Here is a 22526-nt window from a genome sequence, read left to right on the forward strand (position 1 = left end):
AGAAATGAAACCTGGAATAAAACCCACTTAATACAGTGAGTTGTTCAAGGGGAAAAAAAGAATAACCCTGCATGTATGAAAGGAAACGGATAAAAATGGATATGAAAATGACTCCTCTCCTTTTGACATTTTAAAATAGTCTATTGATTTTCTTGAGGCTCCAGCTTTCTTTACTAGTACTCACCTCGAGGGATTGATCTGGTCAATAGCTGATATATCAAGCTTATTTAAAATTGGGCTGATCTAACTGAGCTTTTGCAGTCTCACTAAGGTGTCTATTGCACAGCTCTTTTTTTTTCCCCCATCACTTTCAGTTACTTTGTTTCATGTTGTAGCTTTCTAACACTAGCCAAGAAGGAGATAAAATTGTATCTGTGTAGTTGACATGTGAATACTGCTCTTCTTCTTTTCTCTCTGTCTTACCCTGCTGCTTGCAGTCTAGTTCTAATAGGTGACGTTGGCTCCATGGCACATTGCCACCTTTTTAGTTTTTACATTTCCTGGCCTTGTGCGTCAAGTTAAAGAGCATTGGTTTTAATGATTACACAGTGATTTGTGTGAGTCTCTGTTAGCCTCTACCGATGATTTATATGCCATCTCTGAAGCTTGAATATTAATATTATTCTGCTGTTTCCTTAGAACGCCTCAATGGAATGAACTGCAGCCGCCATTTAACGCGAATCACCCTCTGCTCCTGGCCGCAGAAGCCGTGCAGTATTACCAGCTCCTGTTGGCTGGCTGTGAGTACTTCTCATTAGTTCACGTTGTTTTGGTTTCTCTTCCATATGATCTTCTCAGAATTTGCTGACTTTCAAAGCATATTTGTATATTATCAGTCTAGGGGCCATAGTTCATTTTTGTTTTCTATTTTAAAGATTTTACACACACACACACACACACACACACACACACACACACACACACACACACACGAATATGAGTTCCCTATCTGCAGGAACAGAATAGGGCTTCAGATCCCATTATAGATGCTTGTTGTGAGCCACCATGTAGTTGCTGAGAATTGAACTCAGGACCTCTAGAAGAGCAGATGCTGAGCCATCTCTCCAACCTCTTTTTTTGTTTTTGTATTTTAAGATAGGATTTGTATGTATAGCTCGGCTGTCCTGGAACTCTCTATCCATGCTGGCCTTGAAGTCATAGATAACCACTTGCCTCTGCCTCCAAAGTGCTGCAGTTAAAGGTATGTGCCACCAATGCCTGGCTAGGGCCATAGTTCTTAACCGTATATATGTGTGTGTGTCTTCAGCTGGCATTTTCCTTCCCGTGAACTATAACTCTGCAGAGGTGTAGGGAAAAAAAACCCAACCAAACAACAAAATAAAACAACTGCCTCTAGCATGTGACCTAGCAGGCTGTGGAGAACAGGTTCATAGAGCCGGGGAGAATTCCTAAGAGAACAAAGCGAGCAGTTTTCATCCCAGACAGGACGCATGATAGCAGCTTCTGCCTGTTGTGCAGCTTTCTTTGGACTCCTTGATGGTCCCAGCTTCCTTGGTTTGTGGTTGATGCTGGTGTTGGACCAGGGTCTGGCATGTGCTTGTCATGTGGATACTGATGGAGGCTCATCCAACCAGATGGGGACTTTCTGTGGAGGCACGGAGAGACAATTTAATATTTACTATCCTCTTTGTCTTTGTAGATGATTTACAGTTAATAATTCATTTGTATAGAATATACTGAATCACTAAAGAACCTGATGGCTCTGAGTACTGCATACTTTTCGAACTTTCCTAAAAATCAACATTGGTGGTATCTTGCTTAGTAATTACAGAGCTTGAGTTAAAATAGTTGTACAACTGTTTTATTTCATTTTATAGTGTGTTATGTATCATGCCAGAATAAAGAAGACTTTATAGGCTTTGCGCTACATTTACGAAAGGCCACAAGTAATAATCAGTTGGCAGTCTTACACTCATACATTTGAACTCTGCTTTCTCCAGCACGTGATTATCAAATGCCTTCTACAGGTCAGGCACTTACAGTGTGAAGGCAGGCACTTAGTGCTGACTGCCGCCCCAAGGAACCTAGTAACTTGTTCTTTAGTCTCTTTTCACCTTCCAAATTGTAGATTTAAATTGGGGCCTAAAGATTAGATTTTTGGCAGCTTATTTAGAGGACAAATAGTCTACAAAAAGTTATTCAGCTGCAGCAGTATTTTTCAGTTGCTTTAGTGGGTCTCGGCCTGTGGGGGAGTGAGGTGTCAGACCTCAGAGCACTTCCTACATAATCCAGTCATACGATCCCATGTGGCCCGTACTCCAAGGAGAAAACTCATAAAGACTGTAAAGTATATTGAACCGAGTAAAACTGAAACCAGAGAGCATATCCATATATTAGAATTTTGTATCTCTTTTAAACAAAAGACTTAATTGCTAGTACACGCCAGCGTTTGATAACTCTCAAGGAAATTATGTCCAAGAGGAAATAAAAGCAACCTCAAAATAGTTGTTAGTTCCATGGCACTTTGTATGGGGTAGAAGAAAAAGAAGGCTGTCTCTCTGGAAGCTTGGTGCGTGTTAACTCTTTATTCTGATGAAACAATTTTCTATCTTTTTAAAAAAAAGAATCGGTGTGTGTGTGTGCACGCGCACGCGCCATTTTTCTAGTCCCCAAAAAGGATAACGAATTGAAAAGCCCCTTTGTAGAAGTTGAATGTGTGTTTCTGTGGTAAATATCATTATAATAAACAACCTAAAAGGAACAGGTTTGCGTCCTCCCAAAGAGTACAGCCCACCATTGAGAGAAACCAAAGCAGGAAACACTGCTTACTGGCTTGCTCAGCTGTCTTTTTTATTCAGCCTGGCCTCACATACTTTAGGGTGGTATTGCTCACCGTGGTTAAGCCCTATATCAATTAGTGATCAAGAAGATGTCACATCTATAGGCCAGTTTGATGAAGGCAGTTTCTCAATTGTGACACAGTTCTTAGTGTGTCAGTGTTATAACCAAGTTTCGCCATCACAAGTGTAAGCCTTTTAAGTATTAGTATTGAGCTTCATTTTATTTTACATCCAGTTCATTAATCTGTTTATATGTCATTTATCAATTTTCAAAGCAAAAGAGGTAGGTAGTTACCACATCATTGGTGCCTTGGACTTGGGACGGGGGCAGAAGGTACAGAGTAAAGTAAAGGCTGTGCCTGTGTGATGACTGAAATCAGGCGTCATTAGCGTGTAAGCATCTTTATTCCCAAATGACTTGTGTTCTTCTAGGCTGGCACATAAAACCCTTAGACTCTACAGAGTCGCTGGTGTTCTTTCCAGTTCTAACTTCAATATCCAGGCAAATTTTAATTCCACTGCTTTTGCACTTGAGTAGAGATACCCTTTTTGACTCCTGTCTGTGATTGACATTGTCAGCGCCAGGGAAAACAGCTGTATATGCAGCAGTTTTCCTCTGAGCTCCTCTCTCAACGTCATATTCTGTTAGTCTGAACTCCTGGATTGCATTGCTGCTGTGGTATGTACCAAGTATGGTGGAGGCACTCAACAATATTTCCTTGTATTGTCCATTATAAATATTTGCCCAGTCCTGGGGAGAAGTGGAAAAGGAAGAGTGAAATGTTTTTCTCTTGTAGAGGAAACTTGTAATGTAGGGCTTATTTAAAGAGTATTTATAGTCCATTGTTGGTCACAGGGTGTGTCATGCTGCCCTGTACAGTGTGACTCCTAATAGTGATTTACATTTGAATATTTTCAGTTGCCGTATGTCATTCCACAGATAAATTGTTTTCATGAAATGGTGTTTCATTCTGTAAGAATCTAGTTTGGATGATCCTTATGACATTATTAATTCCCATTATGAATATGATATGAAATGGTTAACTGTAAACTATGTAAATTTGAAAGTTTGGCTTATATCAACCCCTGGACTTGGCATGCATGATTCCATTTGTTCTTGTGTCTTTACCTAGATGGTCAGAGTAATTTTGTACAGGCAAATCAGATTCTTACTTGTTTTTTATTTTATTTTATTTTATTATTTTTTTATTACTTGTTTTTTAAATCTGAAATGAAACAAAGAGAAAGAAGATATTTTCTGACCTATAAGCATTGTTAATGATGCAGAATTCCACATGCACTCTTACAGTATCTTGTGGTCCTGTCAGACTGTTTTTGGCTGCCGTTTTCCAAGGATAGTTACGAGTATTCTTTCCTTCATTATGATATTAACATTTGTTACAGTGAATTGGCAGATTTCACTGGTACTGGACATCGATTGCGATAAAAGAAAATATTGGTCAGAAGTCTGTAGGCCATTAAGATTTGTATATCTTATGTCATTTACTCTGTTCCAGTGACATTTGAGGTTCTTAAATAGATCCTGCCGCCGTGGATTGTGCTTTGTCATAGTTGGACAGGAGGATAGTAGAGGTACCAGCAATCTGTGGTCCCCATTTTTCTCCAAACCAAACAAATAAAAACATGGGGCTGGAATATAACGGCAGGGCTTCGCTTACCTGCAGTAACATAATGGGTTGATATTGGCAGGCGTGCATGGTTTGACGTGCCATCGCTTCCATCAGTGACGTTAATTGCCAATAAATGACTAAGTGGGAATTTAGGGGGAATGCTACAGCTGGCTACTCTGTAGCAGGAGCTCTGGCGCCATTGCAGGATCACTATTTGTATGTGTCTGTCAGGGTTAGCATATAGTCATTTCTCTCAGTTTTAGCCTTCTCTATAGAATTTCTGTCAATTGTTTGACTCCATTAAGTGTGCAGAGGAAATAAAAGCCTGAAGAGCCAATCCACCAGGGGCTGTGGATAGACCCTTTCTTTGTCCATCCTCAGAGCACTGCATTAGGTCTCATTATCCATTTATAATAAGTGACCTCTGCCCTCTGGGTCATAGAAAAATATTCAGTGTGCTTTTCTGACACATAGGCCACCTTTCTCAGCAGCCATAGAACAATGGGGTGCCTGGGAGTCCAGAGAACTAGTTTATATCACAGGCTTTAAATAAATACACAGCCTTGCACCAAGTCAGTGTGGTCAGTTTCCCCCTTTGCTCTTCTCTGATTCGGAGAGGGCCAGCGAGAGCCCAATGTATGGAACATGAAGTTAGCATTCTGTGTCTGTTCTTTCTCGTTCTAATTCAGAAAACTTTAGGGTTTAGAAGTGGTTTGTTTCCACCTCAGATTGTATATTTCTGCTAGCACTGTCTCAGAGATAGTGAGGCGGCTGAGCTGGCTGGCATCCTTCCTAAACTCAGCATGGCTCTTGAGATTATTGGTGACTTAGAATGCAGTCTTTTGCCCCAGCTGCTGTCAACCTACTCTCCCACTGAAGAGTTTGGGAAACTTCAGGTTTCTTTTGTGCGGTCAATTTGGAGAATCTCCCAGGAAGCAGTGCATACTAATATTTTTGTTTTCAATTCACAGTTCATAGACAGACATGGGTCACGAAACAGATAGAAGAGTGATTTTTGCTTAAGAATGACCATGAATTCAGTGCAGATTTTTCTCTACAAACTAGTTATAGAAAACCTAATAGTTGTTAGCATTGTCTTCATGACAAAAATTAATATATTAACTGGGTTATAGTCATGTTTGACAAACTGCTTACTAAATACATCAGAATTGATTGGGCATTCTGTTTTTGAATTGACAAATGGCTGCATTAAGAGGGGGAGGGAAATCCATTAATTATAGCTGCTCTCAACTATGGGAAACGTAATCACATAAATATGGATCCTGCTCCAGCAAAGATCTCCCCTCCCAGCGGCATTTCTTACATGTGCATCCACACCTCTGCGCCATTAACAGAGCTGCTTCTCTTAGCTGCTATCCTTAACACTTTCTGCTGTGTAAAAACTATCTGACGCCCTTCTGACGGACATCATAGTATTTTTTTTTCCCTGCTACTCCAGAAAATGTCAAGAGAACCCTGTAGCTCAGCTCTTGGGCTTTGTTCTCAGTTGTGTTTGCTCTAACCTTGTGTCTGTTCTTGCTTAACTTTGCACAGAAGGTATGACCTTTATTTTGGGAATGGGAAATTTGTAGAGAAGTGCTTCTGTTCTCCTTAAATGGTTCCTCTGAGTCTGTGGTGCTCTGGGCCTCCTCTCTGTAATTATGCAGTGAAAAACTTAACACCTCTAAGATCTTGGATGTTCTCTGCCTAAGATTCTTGTAACTTATCCAGAAACTCATAAAAATTCAGAACCCAGGAGGCTGGAGAGCAAGGTCAGCAGTTATGAGCACTTACTGTTCCTGTAGAGTACCTGGGTTCAGGTCCCAGCACTGACGTGGCAGCTTACAACCACCTGCAGATACTCACATGGCACACAAACAAGCAGAACAGCCATGTACTGCTTTAAGTAATTCAGAAGCTAGCCTGGTGAAAAGAGTAGGATGTGGTGCCACAGGCAGTGGAGGAACGGCTGATCGGCCAACTTTTATGTTCAAACAGAATTTCTTTGATATTTTACTAATAATTTCTTATTGTAAAATAACGGACTCAACGGTAACTGCTCTGCATTTTAAACACTATTTCCATACCTTCTTTGTTCCCCTAGGAATTCTAGTGTTGTTAGTTCCTTCATTTTCAAAGGAAAGCAGAAGGCTTGCCAGTGTATATAGGTCAGTGGTAGTTAAGCACTTGCTTTACAGAAGTGAAACCACAGGTACTATGCCAAAGTAATATCAACAATAACAGTAATAATGGCAGTAATAATAACAGTAATAATAATAATAAGCAACTTTGCTATATTGCTATATTCTTTTTCTTAGTGGCAATTAAGGACACCTGTTACAGAGGCGCTAGGTGAAACATGACTGCTCATTTAAAGCGCTTGGCCTTGTAGCTGGCACGGGACAGAAGTGTAATGGTAACTACTGTCAGGAGCCATCGTGGCCACATGTGGATCCCTGCGTCAGTCTGAATTCTGTGTCTCTCATGGCTCCCAGGGTTTGCAGCCCACAGGGCTGTGGTAAAGCAGCAGCACGGTAAAGAGCACATCTGTGTCAGATCTCATCTTTTCAGATCTGAATGGGCCTCGTAGCAAGTGATGCTGAGCACTATCATGTGCATTTCCCAGAGTATTAAACAAAACCATTTTATTTGTCATTTCTTATTAAAGTGCAAATTCACCTTTCCTCTTTGGTCTTTATGCTCTGATCATCTTTATTCTTCTAATAATTTGAAAGAAGTTTTGCTGTCTTCTCATACCGAAAGGCTAATTTCTAGAATGCTCTGTTGATATTTGCCTTAAGACTGGAAGTTTCTCCTAAAACGAGTGTCAGAAGATTCTGAGATTATTTTTGCAATAACTATTTTATCGAATAAGGAGGGTTGAAACCGCTTTAATATTCTCCATATTTTTTGAAGTTTACAAGGAACAAATTCATATTACACTAAAAACTTATTTTTCAGAGAAAATTAAAATGTCATCAAGGAAAAAAGAAATGTACAAGAAACAGAAACTATGAAGGAACGAACAGGAAAGGAGGGATCAAGGAAGAAGGAAAAAGAAAGTTGACAGAGGGCAGAAATCCGACGTCAGCAGTTACAGGAGTCAGAGCTGATGGGTCTGCACACAGAGGCACACAGCAGTGAGGGTTGCACAAAAAGAAATGCATTTTATTTGGGGTACTGAAGCCTCTGTGGAACCTCCATTCCACCACCCCCTTTCCATACGTGCCACGAGATACTTATCAGCTGTGGACAAACTAAAGCCCAAACTAAAATCCCACACTTGGGATTAAAACATAAACAAATGTACTTAACATAACTGAGTTTACAAAGAAACCAAAGCTTTAATTGCAGTGACTCCCTGAACAATCTAGCCCAGCTTTTACGGCTCACTCTATAGCTCAGAAAAGCGTAAGTCTTCACGTGAGAAGTGCCTCAGCAGGCTCTTGTCACACGTCAGGAAGGAGGGTGCATCTCAGCTTCTGGCTTGTGCAAAGCCCGGTGTTTGATCCCCAACATTTCATAAAAATAAAAATAGGAAAATTAATTATAGGAATGGTCATGTGTACAGAAAATACAGCGGATTGTTTCATAGATCTTCTGTTACCTGTCCTTGTTTCTGTTGTGTGTGCATGTGCACACAGTGCAAGAGAAGAGTCTTCGCTGTGTCTCTCCCTGTGAATATTGCACGCGTCTGTTGATGAACTGTGTAACAGCAGATGAGATGGACACAGTGTTCAGAGCGACCGAAGATCAGGCCTTGGGCAGTGCTCTCTTGCTTTTGGAGAGAGCCCGTAGGTGATTGTTTCTCCGTCCAGTCCTTCTGCTTCTGTGTTTTGAACTGATTTGTTTGGACTTGAGGGAACATGTTGAAATATGTTCCTATGCATGGGTTAAAAATGTTAGTGTCTTCCAGTCTAAAAGCTTTTCTCTCTTCATGCCAAGATAACTTTGCCTCGTTTGCTTAGTCAAAAGAAAATGTCTATTTAATTCTTCCTGCTGTATAATGATCTAGGCTTTCCGAGAGTAGTATTAAGCAGTACACATGGAGAGCGTGGGAGGAGCCACATTAACCGTGCAGAATGAGCTTTGCCTTTATAAATGTTTCCCAGCCTCTTATTTTGTCAGTTTGTGGACCCCCACTCTGCTTGTTTGTTTTCAGGTTTTTGTTTGTTTGTTTGTTTTTGTTTTTGTTTTTTGATTTTATGGGAGTGTTTTTGTTGCCCTTGTGATCAGGCCCAGGCCACTGAGCTGCTAGGCAAGGACGTTTGTTTGTCGTAGCAAAATCTTGATGTCTGATTATTAAAGAGTCAAATGAGTGGCTCTTTAACTTTACATTGCTTCAAAATACACCTTTTCCTATTTTATTCTTTTTAAGTATGGCACATTTATAATCTTTGCGTGTAGAATAAATAATTGATTCTTGCTGAAAGAAGTCTAAAACGCAAGTGTGTGAGTTAAACTGGCTCTGAGCTGTTGCTACTGATTAGGAAGAGATGGATGTTTGAGTAATTCTCCTTAATCTCTGCTTAGCTCTTCCTCCCTGGGCTTCCATCCCCTTCTCTCTCCCCCTATATGGGCTGAAGGCAGATCTTTGCGAGTGCTGGGCTAAGGCTTCACTGCTGAGCCCCATCCCTAGGCCCCTTTCCAGCACCACTCATCTCCCATTCCCCACCCGCATGGTGCTGCTCTGCATGTGCCCACGCTGTGGTGTGTTCTAGAAGTCAGAGAACTTGCTAGAGTCACTTCTTTCTCTCCACCGTGAGTCTCGGGGCTGGGACTCAGATCACCAGCGTTGGCAGTGAGCTCCTTTACCTGCCACCTCACTTGAGTCCCTTGGCTTGTTTGCTGGTTTTTCTTAGTTTAAATAAAGTTGAAAGTTCATCCTGGTGCCTAGGCAGCTCACTCTGTAGACCATAATGACTTCAAACTTAGAATTCCCCTGCCTCAGCCTCCCATGTAGCTGGGATTACAGGTTAGTGGCATCAGGCCCAGGTGCAGCTCATGATTCTTCATAGAATTTAGACCTCAGTGATTCTGCCATTCCTCTCCATGGAAACTCTCCACTTTCACATACTAGAACAATGAGTTATTTGTGTAAATGTAGAAAATTAATAAGTAGACATATGTGGGGACAGCTGAATACACAAAGGAAAAGTCATACATTGTCTTATAAAAACCCGTGCCCCTAGTATTAAGGGTGAGACAGGCCTAAGCACACAGCGAGCCAGCCGCTGGGTTTACTGCACTGCCACAGTAGTTCTGCAGTGTGTGTTTGGTTGCTCTCAGTTCTTGTCCATGGCTGAAGTTTTCTACTGGCCCTGTTCATTGTGGTTCTCTTATCAAAATATGTTTAATGGAGATGTTCCCAGGAGGTCAGTGATGTGTCACTCTGCAGGTAAGCATAAGAACACAGCCTTGAGTTGCTGTGCAGACTCCATAACTGTGGCGCCGTAGTGGTAATTCACAAGCTCAAAGCCAAAGTATGTAGTTCCTGAGGTAAGGGTGGACTTATTTCCTAGTTGTCTTGCATGTCTTGAAGTTTGCTGTTGTGAGTTGCAGGCATCATATTCAGTTGGCACCGTGGACACCATCACTCGGGCAGCTCTGCCTTGCCCTTAGTTGTGATGTCCTGAAGACCTTGCCATACTCTGTTTATTCAGTTGTACATTGTGATGGTTTGGAAAATTCACTCAGCCCAGTTGCTGATGTGGCCAAGAACACCAGTCCATTAGGCTCTATTGTTCTCCTCCCTTTATGAGATCTTTACGGTCATGCTGAGTAGGAAGATGAAGTTGTGGTCCTTGCCAGACTGCCTCCAGATATCACTTGTCCAGACACACAATGCAGAGTGACCTCAAGGGCAACAAGAACAGCAAATGAAAGGTCCTTTAGTCATGCGGTGGGATGAGGCTTTGGGAACCGGGAAGAGGAAACTGTGGGGAGAGCGGGATAAGATGTACCGGAGTTGAGGGCTAGTCAGGGAAGTGTATTCTCTCACAGACAATAAGGGTATGTCATTTTTCTAATTATATATTGCTGGTGACTGTTCTTCTGGGAATGTGGAAGAAAAGGAAAGTGAAACCAGAGATGTGCAATGACTGAATGCTAGAAAACTTTAATAATTAATTAGTGAGCATCTACGGTACCCCAGGGCCAGGGCGCAGGGAGGCATCATCGATCCATTTAATATAGACAGGGGAGACGCTTGTTCCTGTATGTACTGTTCCGCGCTGCTGTTGACCTGCTGTAAAGCATTCCTGCTAATAGGCAGGCCCGCAGTGAGGTCGCGCCTCTGAAGTTCAGTGAGCTCCTGCTGTCTGTAACTGAGAGGATTCTAATACTGCACATTTCCTCGCATATTTTAGGTGTGTTATTTTTAGCTGATGACTTTCTCCTTTTTCTTACTCATTGAAAACTGACAATTTTTTTGTCAACTTGATACTTATAAAAATGATAATTTGTTTAAATGTGCGGATGTCTGATTACTACTTTTGACACAGACTGCTTAACTGTTGTGGTTTTTTTTTTCCCCCCTGGGTCACTAGGAACTGCTCTGTTCATTTGCTATTGGCTGTTTGTTTTGGAGACTTGGATTTTAAAGGGAGATTTTAATTTCTACAGTAAAAAAGTGTACTGCTTCCAGTTCTCCCTGGGTCTCGGGTGCTTTCTCATCAGAAACAGAGTTTGGTTCCGAGCACTGTCATATTGCATGACTGGTACATAAATGCTGCTTTTAATAAAAACCAAATATATGTGAAAGTTTGTCCTTGAATGGGATTTATCACCGCTGGCCTTTGGGTGAACCTTGAGCAGGAGCTGTTTGATCCAGGGCTGCATGATGTCATTGAATTCACAAAGTTCTCTGTAGCTAGAAAAAGACACATTGTTCCCTGAAATAACCCAAAGGACTAAAAACTGCTGTCACATTATTGGCTTCCTCAGTCCTCACTAAAGACTTCAGCATTTTCTGTGGGGTTGGGAAGAGCCCTGAGCCCAAAGTTAATCTGTATTTGGTATTCCTTCAACGCCAGCTGCCAACTTGACCTTGCTGGTACTACTGCTACTGTGGATTTCAAACTTCTCATTGTTTTCCTAAGTGGATTTGACTTTCATTTAGTTTTCCAGCATAGCTTTAAAGCAGACAGGACACTTTCACCTGGAAAGCGAGGATGTGCGCAGGTCAGCACTGTGTGATAAGCACCCTGCCTGATCTCAGGCTCACTGCAATTAGTTGTTGGAAATGAAAGGCCTTTTAATACCTGTGAGAACTGGGAGCTGGACTTTGCCGTCTCTCATTACTGTTTGTTGTTGCCCTGCTGTGTTTTCTAAAGTTCCAGCACCACACTTCAGATGTTTTCCACCGCCAAAAAAATACCAGAAAATACCAGTTTCCTTTCACTGGCTTCACAGACAAGAGCTGCTCTTGGCATCCGGCATTACGCTTTGTGTTGCTTTTAGACGAGGGGCCGGGGTCCATGTGTTCTTGGCTTTTGACTTTTCTACACACACATTGCAATTCTCTTCATTTACTTCCTAGATAAATCCTGAATTTTATTTTTATATCTTGACCAGTGCCCATGTCCCTTTACTTTGTCTGATTGTGTCCTGAACACGTGCAAAAGCACACCCAGTACACTAACACACCAGTCCGCCTCCTGCTCTCATAGAAAGAGCATCTATTGTGGTAATGGTTAGACTTACCTGCATCTTCTGGTGTGTGGAATAGGTTCGCTGATGAAGGAGTTAAGCTATTGAGATTTTCTGTTCCTTTCGGGGGAATTTAATTTTATTTGATTCTGTGAAATTGAAGGATTATCATCTTCTGGGTGTGTGTGGGAGGGATAGGGTTTTCATTCTGCCTGGAGTAGTAAGGACTTGGCTCTAGAACCTGCTTCTACCTCACACACCCTAACATGTGAGGTTGGTACACACTATGCATGTTGATCTTGAGAGTCTGTCACAGAAGATAACTAAAAAGTCAACACCAACGTTTTCCCAAGCTTTTTATAGAACTCAGAACATACTGTTTTACTACTGAGGAATTTTTATATGAGGCTTGGAGTCCGGGACATGGTTCTCAAAGCATTTAATTTTCCTCTTCATAATTTTACTTACTTTGTCTTGCCTGTGTGGCAGGGGTTGGGCTGAGATGTAAATAAAGGACTATTTTGTAGAGCTCAGCACTTTATTTGCCCTGTGACACATGGGGAATATAAACGTATATATACAAATGTGTGTATATTTATGTATAGGTATGTATATACATGGGGGAGGTGGAGTGTAAACCACCACCTGACAGCAAAATACACTAGGTGGCTTTGTTGTTGTTTTTCACTTGCTTTATGCACTCTGCTTCCCCAAGAACACACAGGAGAAACAGTCTGGCTCAAAGTTACTGCACGATGATCTGCTCATTCTGTGTGTGCCTCGTGATCTCTGGTCATCAAGTACCTGTGTGCGGAGACAGTATTTCAAAAGTGCTATTCTAAAATAAATTGGTAATATTTTCTTTGCATTTGGATTGATAAGGTACACTATTAGTTCCTGTACCAAAAGTGGGGTAAGAACGGTAATCTTGAAGTTTCTTCTCCTTCACTCTGTTAATTACCTAAACGACTGGAGAGACGGCTTAGTATTAAGTGCACTTTGTAGAGGTGCTAGCATTATACGGTGGCTCATAGCTGTGACTCTAAGTCCAGAGGAATCTGACTCTCTCTTCTGACCTCCATGAGTACCAGGCCCACATGTGGTGCACATGCATACATGCAAGCAAAAACACTCACACACATAAAATAAAGGCTAATAAAAGTGCCAACAGTTCTACAGGTAGCTGGTATGTATCTTGTTCTTCCAAGTTGGGTTTGAGAGAATATTCTCCATTTCAGGGCTGTGGCGATGGCTGGGTGTAAGAATGCTTGCTGCCCTTGTAGAGGACCTGGGTTTAGTTCCCAGCATCCGCACGGCATCTCATATTGCCTGTAGCCCTACTTCTAAGTGCTCTTCTGACCTCTGCGGGCTCTTGCATGCATGAGGCTCCCATACATACTCTCAGGGACACACATACACATAAAGGTTAATTAAATGAAAATTCATTTCAAATTAAAATAGTTCTTTATGCCTACATTATTAGAAATGTAGAAAAAATGAGCCATTGAAATCCTTTCTAATGCTGCATCTATAATTTTGTGTAAAGAGGTGTGACATAAGGTTTTTGGGGACAATTCATCCTCTTTGGTAGCAACTGCATGACCCAATTCACAATGAGATTATTGGTTATTGATGGACACAAGCCACCCTACCATCCATTCTGGTCTGTACTTCTTGTCTTGATGTCCTGTGAACTGTGCCTGTTACTTTCACACGTGTATGAAATGCTCTGCCCACCTAAGTTAGCATTCTGACATGATTTAAACCAGTAGGCCAGATGCTTTCCTGAACACTATTTAGAGTGATGCAGTTTTCATCAGAGTAGCTGAGATTCTGTCATCTCGCAACCACTTTCCATATCTGTCACTCAGCATAGCATTGGTTTTCTTTTTACTCCTAAGAAGTGGTTAGAAAGTGTGCAGACCAGCTCCAATCAGTTGTCCTTTTTTAAATTTATTTTTCAATCCTACTAGATTCAAAGTTTGCAGCCATTTCCCCCTTGACCTGCTATGTCCCTCCTCTCCCCAAGGCAGCAGAACACCTATTGGAGACAGTTTAAAATGTCAGTAAGTGTAAGGGAGAACAATGGACATTCATTTATTTTTAATAATAAACTTATTTTTCTTTTTGATGTGTATTGGTGTTTTGTCTCCATGTATGTCTGTCATACTTCATAGGGCGTCAGAGCCCCTGAAGTAGGAGTTCCAGACAGTTGTGAGCTGCCTGTGGGTGCTGGGAATTGAACTCTGGTCCTCTGGAAGAGAAGTCAGTGCTCTGAAGGTCTGGGGCATTTCTGCATCCCAGATATTCATTCACTATGGAAGGTATTCTTCTACACTTTAATTTTTCCATATTCTGATACTGCCAGAGCATCTTAATTAGGAAACCAGAGAAAAATCCCCATGTAGGAGTTGGTGACTCAAATTCATGGTTTCCTTTTCTTCCTTTTCCTTCTGGTGGTTTAAAGGACACTTATTTATTGTCACTATTTCACATGTATAGAGAATTCATTTCTGAGTTATATATTTGGAATATTTACTACTTCCTTTGTAAAAAGGATGAGGACAGAGAGGCTCCTCCTCCACTCCACTTCCTCATCCTCCCCCAGCCCCATGGGAAATTCCAAGCATGCTCACAGCCAGATAACAACGGTGCAGTAAACCTATAAACTGCCAACTCAGGACTAGTTTTGTTTCGGCTCTAGTTCCCGTCTCGCCCTAACTCCATCCATGCCACCATAATGCGAAATGTCATCAAGTCCTAGTAAGGGTCAAACCATTCTGCAGTTGTCACTTACTCTAGAATACAAAGCTTCGGCCTTACACTTAAGGGTCTTTTTGTTTGTTTGTTTTAAAAGATTTGTTTATTATGTATACAGTGCTCTGCCTGCATGAGCACCTGCACACCAGAAGAGGGCACCATGTGGCTACTGGGAACTGAACCCAGGACCCCAGCAAGAGCAGTCAATGCTCTTAACCTCTGAGCCATCTCTCCAGCCTGTTTTGTTTTGTTTTTTGAGATAGGGTCTCTCTGTGTAGCCTTGGCTGTCCTGGACTCACTTTCTAGACCAGGCTGTCCTCGAACTCACAGCGATCTGCCTGCCTCTGCCTCCCTGCATAAACTTTATAGTCTGACCTTTTTTTCCCCCTTGAAATAAATTGAGCATGTGTCTTTTAAAATCTTGCCTTGGGTCACCTCTCTGTCTCTGTCTCTGTCTCTCTCTCTCTCTGTCTCTCTCTCTCTCTGTCTCTCTCTCTCTCTCTGTCTCTCTCTCTCTCTCTCTCTCTCTCTCTCTCTCTCTCTCTCTCTCTCTCATCTCTTTCCCCATGATTTTGTTCTACTCTCCATACTTTATTTTGAATCATCAAATAAGATTGGCAACACCTTTAACTGTTCATGGAAGTATATATTAAGTATTTAATATAATCTGTTTTAAGAATACTTAAAGTTTCCAAGGTTTCTTCTTTAGAAGTTTAGCCTAAGAAAATTTTTGGTGTAGATGTATTTACAGATCTCTGTGGGAGTGGAAATGAGATTGTTTTCTGTCTTATTTATATAATCCTATGTATTGCTCATCCCCTGCTTTCCCTCCCTTCACCCATGCCTTTTCTTTTGTTGTTTCCCAGTTGACTCCATTGCTTGATTTCTCTGAAGGGAGGTGGGAGGCTGGGGAGTTGTGCATTCAGCCCTTCAAAGAAAACCCTGAGGTTGTAGAGGGATAACATCTGAGTGACTGTAGGAACATTTTATATTTTGGGTTTGTGGAGTGCTGGCTTGGGGTCAGGGAGCCCTAGGTGGGATTCCTAGCACTGCAGAAATCTAGCATGGGTGCAGATGCTGGAATCCTAGCAGAATGGAGGCAGGGTAACCAGAAGTTCAAAGCCAGAGCTAGACATGGCAGTGTAGGCCTTTAATTGTAGCAATCAGAAGGCAGAGACAGGAGGATCTCTGTGAGTTCCAGGCTAGCCAATGGTACATAGTGAGACCTGTCTCAAGAAAAGTTCAAAGTCATCCCTAGATGCATAGTGACTTTGAGGCCAGCCCAGGCTGCATAAAACCCTGTTTCCAACAAGCAGACACCAAATTAATGAAAAAACAAAACAAAAACGGTTTATTGATTTTTACTAACTAAAGGTTCTTTGTAGACGAATAAAGACTATTTTCCATTATATCATAGTACTGAAGAATTATGGAAATTACATGAAATAGCTGAGAAAGAAGACATTTGGATAAGTGAAATTTTTCAGTGATTTAAACATTTTCTCAAATATCATGCGTTTTTTATGCCTTCACTGTAGATATAAGTAATGAATGGGTTCTAGGTAACCCTCCAGCAAGTAGGCATGCCACTCCTCAGTGAAAGATGGTGTTGCCATGGGTCCAGTTACTCCTTTCCCAGCGGTCAGACCATTAAATTTCCTCAGCTGTTTTTTTGTTGCTTTGGTTGGTTGGCTGGCTTTTTGCTTATTGTTTGTTTTTAAATGAAGCCTCTTCCCATAGCCCAGGCTGACATCACAAGATCCCCTCCCGCAGCCTTCTGAGTTGCTGGGGGCAGCCGTTGCCAACATGCCTGGCCAGAGTTTCTTTGTACTTGGAGATATTTCTAAGCACACGATTGATTAGTTCTATGAGCTGCCCTTGTGTTTTACGTGTTATAGCATCAATTCATGCTGATTATGTTCATATCTGTTTCTCCAATGCACTGTTTGGAGATGTTTAATCTTTTTATTTTTTACTTTTTTACTCCTCTAGCACTCCCTCCTGGAAGTCCTGGCCCCATCACTCGACATGGGTCCTATGACAGTTTAGCCTCTGACCACAGTGGACAGGAAGATGAAGAATGGCTTTCTCAGGTAAAACTGATACGTCAGGGTTACTGCAGTAAGGGAGAATGGACGCCTGTGTTTATTCTTTTCCTCACAGGAAAATGGAGAGAGCAGGTAACTCCTTGTGAGCCATCAGGGTTGTGGGTATTATGTTAAGAATGTCTCAGAAGTATCACTGTCGTATCTTTGCTCATGCGAATGTTTGCTTCAATGTGGAGCATACAGAATGTCCACATGCTGGGATCCCTTTCTTGGTGGCCTCTAAACCATTCCTGAAACAGCTTCAGCCAGCCACTCCTCACTTTACCAGGTGCCTGTGTCTTCAAGTGAAGCGCTTTGAAATAAAAGCGACTCGGGCAGATTTCACAGTGGGGCGATTACAGTGACTTCATTACAGATGCTGTTATGTCTGCCTCAAGTCTGACATCACTGTGGAGGTTAATGACCTGTCTCACATTACCAACGTGGCAGCTTTTATCAGACAGGTGCCTCGGAGAAGTGGGACCCTTTGTGGTGTTCTCAGGGAGGATAGCCTGGAAAGCTAAAATGGCTCATGAACTGAAGGAACAAACCTCTTTGTACATTTTTACACCACCACCACAATGCTCTCCCCTATGCGGAGGCCCTTTCTCCTAGTGACCTCAAGGCAAAATCACCCCACTGTGCACAAGCTCTGTCCAGGAGTGCTGGCATAGAAACCACTGTCCTTCGCTTCGTTAGGAGAAGGGGTAATGTGTGCTGTCAGTGTGAAAGTGTGTGCAATATGTTTGTCCTGCACACAACAGGAGCATGAATACTGGAACATCTGGCTATCGCCTCAGTGAAATTGCACAGGCATCTGTTTACCTCTCGGCTCTGTGACACTGATGGTTTTGAGCTTAAAATACACACAGTTTTTTATCTGTGGCCTAATTTACATTGCTGAATGCAACTCTCAGAATTGGAAATCACTGTCCTTGATCTGCTGTTTTCTCCCTGTTGTTAGTGGGTCTGCGAATGTTGCTCCAAGGCCAGGACATGCCTGTGCCCTCTTGAACTCACACTCTGTGAACCTTGTCATTTGTGTTTTGTTCAGACTCAATCATTGCAATCTGAGAAACATAATTAAATATAAAAAACATCAGGACAAGAACTCAAAGCACGTGGGAAGCCACTTCACAAAACCTTTTCCTAGCGATATATAAATACAGCAGCGTCAAGTCTGGGAGTAGTATTAGTTGAGTTTTGCTGAAGATTTGCATAAGCTGTTATTCAGAAGGATGGTTTTGCGGAGTCATTTTCAGATCCCTCTTGTGTTCTATTTGCTTTTTTCTCACACTGTTAAGTATGCTCCTGGCAGTGCCCCTTCCACAGAGCACGATGCTTATACAACTGTTGAACTACTGTTTTACTGTGCGGAAAACCCTGTGTCAGTGTTTACGACCATTGAGAAAACATTTTGATCAAGTGTCAGTTGCACGAAAGAAAACGTAATAGCTCCTTTATTTAAAAATAGATGTGAGGACTGGAGACAGCTCAGTGATCAAGAGCTCTGACTCTCTTCCAGAGGACCCGAGTCGCCAGCTCCACACCGGGTGGCTCACTTCTGCCTGTAACTGGGCTATCATTTGCCCTCCCTAGTCACCTGTGCACATGTGACATGTCCTCACACAGATATACACACATAAATAAAAATAGATCTTAAAGGCTATTTAAAAAGTAGATGTGAGAAAATTTGAAAGCAATGTAAATATGCTACTGCATTATACAAGGAAACCAGCTTCTTCTGTGAAGTTATTTGGGTCGTTCTTTTAGCCCTGGAGAGCCAAGAACAGCTCCATGTTTTTCAAGAGCTTGAAATAATCGCTTTTAGTTACTTTCACTGCATGACTACATTGTGCTAAATACTGACTTCATTGAATTCACAAAGGTGGTCAGCCCCCAACTCTACAGCTACCTTCTCTTTCATTGAATGTTTGTGTTTTAGATACATGGTATGGTGTTTACATTGTTGGTATGTAGATATGTCTACAATTCTGGGTTAACTCTTTCTTGAGATTATACTATAAGTACGTAATTTCCTCCATTTCTTTCCTCCTTTCAAACTCTCCTATGTACAACTCTCCCACTTCCCATTTTCTTTAAAATTCATGGTCTCTTTCTCTTTAATCATGTTGTTGTTGTTGCTGTGTGTTTATTTCTAAGTATATAACGAGCACCTGCTTGATCTGTATAGTGTTTCTTGGATGTCTTCAGGGCTGGCTATTTGGTCTTAGAGAGCCATTTGCGTCCCCTTTCTTGGAAAAGACTATTTCTCCCCCTCAGCACTCGTTAGTGCTACATCAGGGTTGAGGCTTTGTGAGGACCACCGTCCACATTAGCATGTCTACTGCTGACATCAGTGTTTAGGTTATGCTTAGGCAGCCATGTTGGTGAGACCTCATGGGTATACCTTGTTGGACCTTTCTAGGAGACATAAACTCACAGCAAACTTCCGGTCCTTCTGGCTCTTAGAATCTAAGATTCTAAGCAACTTCCATCCTGAGCCTTGGATGCAGGAATATGTTGTAGATCTATTGGCTGGAACTGAGCTGCATAACTCTGCATCCTTAGGTTACACTCTTCTCCAGTGGTCTCCATCTGGTACAGAGAGACGTCCCCTTGGTGAGGGTGAGAACTACCTTACCTGTGGGTCTAAGGGTAAACACTGAGGATGCAGTTAGGGATCATGCTGGCTTAGTAAAGTGGAGGCTGTAGGTTCTCATCAAAGGTCTATGACCAGATTAGTCGCAGATAGTTGGTTAGGTTTCCAGTACCAGGAATGATTTTCCTCATGTTAAGCTGGTCTTAGACCAATTAGAGAGCTGTGGCTTACCACCAAGGCACGTGTGCCGCTCTGTCACCCTTCATGCTTGTGTGCCTCGCAGGTGTCAGAGCTGGTCTGCCTCTGTCTTTTGGAAGCTTGTATTAGAAATTCTAGTTCCATGAATTCTAGTCCTTGGGAAGGAGTGTTGTGGTTAATTTATAATTAGGGCCTAATAAATATTTATTATTAGGCTAATTATTTTTGTGATGGTATTTTCTAACCCACTATCAATCAATAAAAACTCAAGACAGCTTTTATATTTTAAAATAACCTTGGTTCACCTGGGGCAGGGCAGATATTAATCCCCTAAACTACTTCCCATATCTCCCTGCTTCTAATAATTTCTGTTGAGCTACTTCCAATCCATAATCCGAAATACTTGCTAATGTTCCTAATTTGGGGCAATTTCTCCATTTACACCGGCCATGTGCTTTTCGCCTCACCTAACCCATGACGGCCACCTCTTTTCTTTTCCTCCTCCACTTCTCCTCAAGATCCTCTTCCGGTCTTGGACTGTATCCCTTCCCAAGATCCTCTCTGTCTCAAAAGCCTGTGAACCTTAGCCGCATATATCCCATTTGCCCTGCCTGGGTGTGTTGGCTTTTTATTGGTCAAACAGGAATAATTTTTAGGCAATGTTACTAATTTGGAGACTTTAAGTTCAGATCAGGCTCAGATCTCTAGGTCTTGTGTCTGAAGTGCTTGGTGTCTTCCATATCTGGGCACTTCCAAGGTCAGTAGCAATGGTCTACAGTGTTTTGAAAGTCTCTTGGCTTCTCATCCCTTGTATTGGGGTTTTTGTTACACTGTGGCTCTTGTGGGAACAATTTGGATTTTTTAAGATTTTATTTTAAATTTATGTATATGTGTATGGGGCCTTATATACTTAAGTATTGCTGCCGTGAGAGTTCAGAAAGGTGTGCTGCGTCCCCTGGAACTGAAGCTATAAGCCAGTATAAGGTACCCACCCACTGTGGGTATGTGGCAGTAAATTGAAGTCTTCTGCAAGAACAGTGGATGCTGCCAACCACCACAGTTTGTTCCAGTCAAGGGGTCATTGTGACTGCATTTTTCTCCTGGTGCTCCAGCCATCTTCACTTCACCCCGATGGAAAGTGGCTGTTAGAAGAAGAGGTGCAGGGATTGTGAAACTGTCTCAGGAGTTTGAAGCCGTGACTCTGTCTCTTTTTCAGGTTGAAATTGTGACACACACTGGACCCCACAGACGCCTGTGGATGGGTCCACAGTTCCAGTTCAAAACCATCCACCCCTCAGGCCAGACCACAGTCATATCATCCAGTTCTTCTGTGTTACAGTCTCATGGACCAAGCGACACACCACAGCCACTCTTGGACTTTGATACAGATGATCTAGATCTCAACAGTCTCAGGTAGGAGTGGGGAACCAGGAAGTTCCTTGCAAGACAGGATTCAAGTCTTCCTTAGACAAGAGTTTCCTAGGCAGAATTTACACTCTCCTTTTGAGAAAGTGTCCTGTTGCCCACTCCATATGTTACGTGTCATGTGTTGTCATTGCTCAGGATCTGATCACATGCAGCAGGTATTTTACATCTGAAATGGAGCACTTTAAAAAGCCATCCCAGGTTAGGCTTCCATTTCCATACGTTGTGATGCACCTGTCCTCAGCTTTCTGAAGTTGGCATTGCTGTTCTGCTCTTCACCTGTGCCTTTATTATCTTGCATTGCACATGATTAGGTGTTAGTACAATTCATTTGTAACTTGTGGCCTGGGTTTTGCTGGTATCACTCCGTACTCCTTACTTGTCAGAATCCTATATATGTCTAAAAGGTATGCTTTTCATTTCTATTCATGTTATGGTATAATTTAGTGAATTTTAAATTTTGGAGCCTAGTATTTGCATAGCACTCACTCTGTTTCTCTAAGAGACACTGGTAGATACCGAATTGGCTCATATAGTGTAATAGACTCTCCATTTTATTTATTTTCTTGTTTAAAATAGTTCTAGAATTGGGAGGCAGAGGCAGGCAGATCTCTGTGAGTTCAAGGCCAGCCTGGTCTACAAAGTGAGTCCAGGACAGCCAAGGCTACACAGAGAAACCCTGGTAGGTTTGTAGGACTGGGATGGCTGAGTGCTAGTAGGTTACCTCATAAGAGTCCAGTGTGTTCCTCCTTCAGGAAAAATAGCAATCAGTTAACTCTGACTTAGTGTAGTTGCATTCATCTTTAATCCCAGCATTCATGAAGCCAAGACCCATGGTTTGTGCGTTTAAGGCCATAAGAACACCCTATGCCGTATTTTAAAATATCTATTGTAGATTTGGTTTAAAAAAGTGTTCTGACTTTCCTATTGTATATCTTTTAAAATAAAATTATGGGAAATTATATTCTAATCACTTGACAAAAAATGCTTTTAGTCTTGTCAATAGCAATAAAAGTTTTTGTTTCTGTTTTTTAATAAAATAACAAAACCAAGCTGGGTGTGATGGAAGACATGAGTTCTACACAAGCCACGACTATGTAATTGAGACCCCGTCTCAAACAAAGCATAAACAGAATGCTTGGTAGGCTAGAATAGGCTTTCAGAACTGATTATATTTTTAAAGAAGCAGACATCTCTTTATTTAGGTAGCATGGCTTTTTTCATTCTTTATATGCAGTACATAGTGGCTATGTTCATGCCAGGCACTTGGTTTGGCGGTGGGAGCTATGCATGGAGCGGCCAGGACATATGTGATGCCACTTGCCCTCCTGAGATTCCTTGTGATGGTCTCCAAAGCGTTGACCACTTAGCT

At 41.9% G+C, this 22526-nt stretch overlaps 1 protein-coding gene across 9 annotated transcripts in view; it reads left to right on the plus strand.

Moving 5' to 3' along the window:
• The window catches only part of BCAS3 (BCAS3 microtubule associated cell migration factor), a 469548-nt gene that overhangs the window by 187368 nt on the left and 259654 nt on the right, over positions 1 to 22526 (plus strand). For all 9 annotated transcript variants that reach the window (XM_084803266.1, XM_084803265.1, XM_084803270.1 and 6 more), the window contains 3 exons: positions 640 to 740; positions 16835 to 16935; positions 20946 to 21142. In XM_084803266.1, the coding sequence (XP_084659392.1) occupies positions 640 to 740; positions 16835 to 16935; positions 20946 to 21142 (399 nt within the window). The remainder of the gene's footprint in view (positions 1 to 639; positions 741 to 16834; positions 16936 to 20945; positions 21143 to 22526) is intronic.

This window comes from Acomys minous (assembly GCF_964271855.1).
Source record: "Acomys minous genome assembly, chromosome: 12".
Classification (NCBI taxonomy): domain Eukaryota; kingdom Metazoa; phylum Chordata; class Mammalia; order Rodentia; family Muridae; genus Acomys; species Acomys minous.